General features: G+C 22.6%; 2 protein-coding genes across 2 annotated transcripts in view; one reads left to right on the forward strand and one right to left on the reverse strand.

The window, feature by feature from the left end:
• PGSY75_1466300 (putative 26S proteasome regulatory subunit RPN2) overlaps window positions 1-3141 on the forward strand; it is a gene marked incomplete at both ends in the record, with an annotated part of 3678 nt that extends 537 nt beyond the window's left edge. The window contains 3 exons of the mRNA XM_018788345.1: window positions 1-2715; window positions 2816-2943; window positions 3042-3141. The exon at window positions 1-2715 is cut by the window's left edge and continues 537 nt beyond it. Of these exons, the coding sequence (XP_018639717.1) occupies window positions 1-2715; window positions 2816-2943; window positions 3042-3141 (2943 nt within the window). The remainder of the gene's footprint in view (window positions 2716-2815; window positions 2944-3041) is intronic.
• Window positions 3142-4614: 1473 nt separating this feature from the next.
• PGSY75_1466400 (transcription factor with AP2 domain(s)) lies at window positions 4615-7068 on the reverse strand (the record flags this gene model as incomplete). Its single annotated transcript, XM_018788346.1, has 1 exon — window positions 4615-7068. The coding sequence occupies one exon, from the start codon at window positions 7066-7068 to the stop codon at window positions 4615-4617; it is 2454 nt and encodes an 817-aa protein (XP_018639718.1).
• Between the last annotated feature and the right edge of the window lie 265 nt (window positions 7069-7333).

The following is a 7333-nucleotide window of genomic DNA, read 5'->3' on the forward strand; positions in this document are numbered from 1 at the left end:
GAAATTAATAAAAAAATGGAAATACTTGTTGATGAAATGATAGATGTGTGCATAAAAAGTAATGATATTAAAGAAGCTTTAGGTGTTGCTTTAGATGCTAGACGTTTAGATAAAGTAGAATATATAATTGTAAATGCAGAAAATAAAATAGAAATATTAGCTCACTCTATTAATAATGAGAAACATATAAATATGAACAAATCTTTTAGAAATGAGTATTTCAAATTATTAGTAAATTTATATCTTTCACTATCTGAAGAAGAATTAAAAACAGAATATATTAACTTATGTGAATGTTTATATTATATAGATGATTATAAAAAAATAGCTGAAATATTATTGAACTTGTTACATAATTATCATTTAATGGCTTATCAAATATCTTTTGATTTAGTAGATTTTGAAAATAAAATATTTCTAAGAAATATAATAGGACAAATAAAAGAAAACTTAATACAAAATAAATCATATTATTTTGGTGAAGAGTATTTTGTTACTACACCACAAGAAGAAAATAATGATGGAGATAATAAAGAGGATGAAAATAATGCAATTACGAGTGAACAACAAGACGAAAAAAATAACGAAAAGGAAAATAAAGATAATAATGATAATAAAAATCCTGATAATAATGATGATGATAATAATAAACCTAATGATAACCTAATAAATGATGAACCTACTTATAATAATAATGAAGATGATGATAATAATAATAATAATAATAATATTGTTCAAGATGTATTGAAACATATCAGTAAAAAACATATGTTTTATAATAGAATGAAAAAACTATTATATATATTAACAGGAAAAATTACAGGAAATTTATATATTGAATTTTTGCATCGTAATAACCATGCAGATTTAATTTTATTAGATACATATAAGAATATAGTAGATTCAAGAAGTAGTATTACACATCATGGAATTGTTTTAGCACACGCATTAATGCAAACAGGAACTACCTGTGATGTGTTTCTCCGTTCAAATATTGAATGGTTATCAAAAGCAATTAACTGGGCGAAATTTTCAGCAACTGCTTCATTAGGTGTTGTATATAAAGGACATGTTAATGAGTCTTTTATGGTTTTATCTACCCACTTACCTTATAATGATGTATCAAGAGAAATTGCTAATAATATAAATGTAGGACTTGCTCCTAGTGGTGTATATTCAGAAGGAGGTTCTTTGTATGCCTTAGGATTAATACATGCAAATTATAATACCAATGACAAAAAGGTAAAGAACTATCTGATGTCTCAATTAAAATCAAATATGAATGATGAGGTATTGCAACATGGTTGTTGCTTAGGTTTAGGTTTGGTGTGTTTAGGAGATGGTAATGATGAAAATACATATGATGAGCTAAAAGCAGTCTTATATTCTGATTCAGCCGTAGCTGGTGAAAGTGCTGCTTATGCTATAGGTTTATTAAAATTAGGTAGTGGTGATGATAAATGTATAGACGAATTATTGGCATATGCTCATGATACACAACATGAAAAAATTACAAGAGCATGTAGTATAAGTTTAGGTTTCGTTGTGTTCCAGAAAGAAAGAGAAGCAGATACATTAATAGAAGAGTTGATAACTGATAAGGATGCTATTATAAGATATGGTGGAATGTTTGCTATAGGTATGGCTTATTGTGGTTTATCAAATTGCAATAAACATATAATAAAGAAATTGTTACATTTTTCAGTATCAGATGTTAGTGATGATGTTAGAAGAGCAGCTGTTATAGCTTTAGGATTTGTATTATGTAATTCACCAAATCAAGTACCAAAATTTTTAAATTTATTAATTGAGAGTTATAATCCTCATGTACGTTATGGAGCTGCATTAGCTTTAGGTATTGCTTGTTCTGCAACAGCAAATGAGGATGCGATAAACATGCTAATGCCTTTGTTAACAGACACAACTGATTTTGTTAGACAAAGTGCATTTATATCATTAGGTTTAATTTTTCAACAATCTAATGAACATTGTAATCCAAACTTTAAAAAATATAAAGATGAAATCATGAAAATTTTATCAGATAAACATGAAGACATCATTGCTAAATTTGGTGCTATAGTAGGAGCTGGTTTATTAGATATATGTGGTAGAAACGCTATATCTACTTTCTTTACAAGAAGAGGTAATATTATAAGACCACAAGCAGCTGCAGGTTTTTGTTTATTCAGTCAGTTGTGGTATTGGTTCCCATTAATCCATATGATAAGTTTAACTTTCATGCCAACATGTTTGATTGGATTGACAGAAGACATGAAAGTACCTAAAAATTTCTCTATTCTTTCCACTAGTAATAATCAAAATTTTGATTATCCTTCCTTTTTAAGTAAGGAAAAAACGCAAGAAAAAAAAGAAACAGTAACAGCAGTGTTATCTACAACTGCCAAGAGAAAAACATTGAAATTAAAAAAACAAAAGAATGATAGCAAGATAACAAAGGAAAGAACAGCCCAAGATGATAATAGTTCAGTATTATCAGATGGGAAATCAATGAAAAACTTAGAAATTTTAAGTACTGCTGCTACTATTGGTCAGTCTAGTCATGTTTCCCATGCTGAAAGTGTTGAAGGTAGTGCAAACGATGAAAACACTCATGATCATGCGCAAGATGGAAGTAATATTTCCAATGTACAAAAAGGAAAAAAATCCGAAGCCAAAAGTAAAAGTGGAGCAAATGAAAATTCTAATAATAATGTGGTAAGGCAAAAATTAACATTAAAAAGATATCCATGTAATATATATATATATATATATATGATACATTTAAATATTTTTATTTTATATTTTATTTTAATAGGTCGATATGAAAAATCCCTGTAGGGTTATCAAAATGCAAGAAAAATACATAGAATATATACCAAATACTAGATACATCCCTGTACTCTCAACAAGAAAATCTGGATTTATTATGCTAACGGATTTGACGTAAAAAAATAAAAATAAAATAAATAAATAAATATATATGTGCATATATTAAACACATTCATATTATTTATTTCCACCTTTTCTAAATGTATTTATAGGCCATTAGAACCATCAGAATGTATTGAAATAAATTTTGAGGAAACATCTAAAAAAGAGGCACCACCTTTTGAACCTTTTGCATGGAAAGAAGAAAATTAGACATTAAAATGAAACATATAAATATATATATATATATATATATATATATATATGTTGAATATTTTTCTTATATTTATATGAAACCTTTTAAGTATTAATAATATAAGAAAAAATTTTCCTTTACATTTTTTTTTTTTTTCTTACGTATTTTTATTTTTCTATAATAAAATTTCTTTTATTTTTTTATTTATTTATTTTTTTATTTTTTTTTTTTACATCAAACCTATAGAACAGGAAGTTACATATATTCAAAAATTTAGTGAGCAAAATGAAATTTTAAAAAAATATAATATTTAAGATTCTATTAAAAAGAATTATCAATTTATTAAAAAAATATATATATGTGTAAAATATATTTAATATTATAAAAAGTTTATATGCTATTATAATTTTTTGAAAATTACACAAAATAAAAAAAAACCTAATAATATTAATTGAGACCTACACATTTAAAAAAATTTATATTATATTCAATCTAATATTTTGATATAATAATAACAGTATTATGTGATGCTAATGAAATATCATAATATATTTATTATGAATTTTTATGAATTCCCATAGATTTATTTATTTTTATTTTTTTTTTTATATATAATATCAAAATAAAAAGGAACAACTAAATTTGATGTTTATCGTATATAAGTTGTAAAGAAAAACAATTTCTTATTAAATATTATAATTTCCCATGAAAGGCATTAATTAGAATAATGCTATTTATATTAAAATCATAAAAAATTAGAAAGTTAGGAAAAGCATATACACATTATTAAATATGAAAACTATTTAAAATTATATATACCATTATAGAGTTTTCTCATTTTTTTTTTAGACATAATATAAAAAATAAATGAAATAAAAAAATAAAAAAAATTCTTTAATAAATAATTAAAAAACTAAAGCTTTTAATAATAAAAAAAAACATTATCACATATATATATATATATTATAATATATAGTTTTATAAATTCAAAAAAAAAAATGATTTTATATATATATTTTAATACATATAATATATATATGTATTAAAAATATTATTGTTAAATCATAAGAAAAAAAAAAATATATAGATAAATATATAAAATATCTACATATATAATTATTTTATTTTATTGTTTTTTTATTTATTTTTTTTGAAGAAAATTAAAATCATAGTTTTTCATTTTTTATTTTTTATTTTAATTTTTTTTTTTTTTTTTATCATAATTAGTATAACTAAAATATGATTAATTTGAATATAATTTAAAAAAAAAAAAAAAAAAAAAAAAAAGATTGGTAAAAATACATTTAGTTATAAAAAAATAATAACATTTTGTGTTATTAAAATTATAATTATATGAATTATTATAATATATATAATAGATAAAAGTATATGTTTGAATATACACACAATATATATATATATATATATATATATATATAATAAAAAATACAAATATTATATTTTTTTATTTTTTATGTTTTTTTTATTTTTTAAGATTCAGAATTATCATATGAATTTGATTTGTTTGCATTTAAATTCATTTTTAAATCATTATTTATCCATTCAAAGTTGATAATACTATTTAGTTTGGTACATAAATTATTTTCTAAGAAGGATGAACTTAAACTATTTTTTTTGGAAGATTGATGTTGTTGTTCTAGAGGCATATTTAAAGCATGAGAAGATAATAATTTTCTGCTTGAATCTTTGGATGTTCCTGTAGTACTTTTTTTTTTATTATTGTTCATATTTTTTGGAGAATAATTGCAATTTTGTTTTAATAAATTTAATTGGCTATGCATATCCATATTAATATTTGGCTGGTTCTGATAACTAAATTGGTTTTGTATATCTTGTAAATTTGGATTATTAGAATATTGTGAAGTATGTGAGGATTGTTTTTGGTTCATATCCATTGTTTGTGCTAAATGTTTTGCATTTGTTGATTGAGAACTAGATCCATTATTATTTTGTGTCATACATAATAAATTGGAATCTCCTAAGTTCCTTCCACTATTATTTCCATTAGAATTATCTAAAGGAGTATCATTTTTATCAATGCTATTATTAATTAAGTTGTTATTAGAATTAGGATTCCAATTTACATAATTTTTATAATTATCATTTTGTGAAGAGGAATTAGATTGGTTATAATAGACACAGAAATGATTCTTTTGATTTCTCAAATGTGATGAACAAGAACATGGAATATTCAAATCAAAACTATTTACGCTATCTTCTAATAAATCATTTTTTCTATTATTAAGATTAGATGCAGATTTTTTTCTTTTGTTTAATTCTATTTGCCCTTTAAGACTATGATCAGGTGATGATGTATGACATAAATCACAATGATTATTATTTATATTATTGCATAAATTATTATGTGATTGTCTCAATTGATTTATCCAAGCTGAATTTTCATGTAATCGAAAATTTAAATCATTTCCAATATCATCATTTAAAGCATCCAAATTTTTTCCATCTTTCATATGATTATTCATACGATGAACCATATCCATTATATTTGGTGATACATTTCCTCTATATAAATCAAAATTATAATCATAAAAATTAGATATATTTGATTGGTTGTTATTATTTGTATCGTTATTTCCACTATTATTATTATCAAATATATCATTGTTATGATTTGATAGATACATATGTTGATTTTGTGATGAATTGCTATTACCAGAATTATTATTATTATTATTATTATTATTATTATTGTTGTTGTTGTTCTTACTGTTATTCATATTGTTGTTATTAGAACTGCTATTATTCGAACTGTTATTATTGTTATTATTATTATTAGTAGTATTATTATTATTATTACTACTATTACTACCATTATTATTATTGTTGCTATTCGCATTGCTATTGTTCATATTATTATTATTGTTACTTCCTTGTGGTCCGTTCATAACAACATTACTTCCTTGTAAATATCGTTTATCAATATTTGATATATTCATGTTCATATTATAATTCTGCCTAAATAGCACATTCATCAAGTTTTCTACATCTTTATTATGTAAACCAACATTCTCATCAAGATTTAATAATTCATTTACACCATTATTCACATTTCCTTCATGATATCCCATATTATTTCCATGAAATAAATTCGAGTTGAAAATTAATTCATTCAAATAATGTAAATTATTACTACTATTATTATTGCTGTTAGTACTATTATTGTTGTTATTAGAGTTATTATTTCTATTATTATTCAAACCAATATTAGAATTATTTAATAAATGCATATTATTAAATACATGATTATGCATATATAATCCATTGTGATCTTGCATACCCTTAAGAGGTCCATTAAATCCAGAATGATTATTCAAAGAATTAAACATATTATTTCTTTCGTTTGCAGACATATTAAAATTTCTGTTTAAACTCTGCATATAAAAAGCTGGATTCATAGACATCAATTGCATTTGTAAATTATTATGAGCATTCATTCCATTCATACTGTTTCCAAGATCATTATTGTGTAAAGCATTGAAATGTTCATCATTTAATTGTTTGCTTTTACTTCTACTACCTTTACCTTTTCCGGATTTTTTTCTACCATTATTTTCAACTGTCTTCATAAATTCTACTGCTGCCAATCTTGCTTTTTCTTTATCCATATTAAAGTGTTTTGGATGAAATGTTCTACTTCTTCTTGATGCTCCATCATAAAAAAAAGCTAGCCAAGCACACATACGCTTATTCCAACTAACACCTGGATAACCAGATGATGATGTAGAAACCTTTTCTTCTTTTTTTATAACCTTACTATTTGTACTAGCACCTCTAGGTCTTCCGACTTTTTTCTTTGGTTCTACTACGACCGTTTCGACTGCTGGTTCTTGAGTAACATTATTCTCCATTCCCAACAAATTCGGATTAAATTTTTGTTCATTGTTCAGGTTGTTATCTTCCATTCTTTTTAATAAAATATTACCATCAAAATGAAAATCAATCAATAAATAAATAATATGTAAAATAAATAATATATAAAATAAATAAATAATATATAAAATAAATAATATGTAAAATAAATAATATATAAAATAAATAATATATAAAATAAATAATATATAAAATAAATAATATTTAAAATAAATAATATATAAAATAAATAATATATAAAATAAATAATATATAAAATAAATAACGTTAAAAAAAAATATATATATATATATAGAA

Source organism: Plasmodium gaboni, chromosome 14 (assembly GCF_001602025.1).
Source record: "Plasmodium gaboni strain SY75 chromosome 14, whole genome shotgun sequence".
NCBI lineage: Eukaryota > Apicomplexa > Aconoidasida > Haemosporida > Plasmodiidae > Plasmodium > Plasmodium gaboni.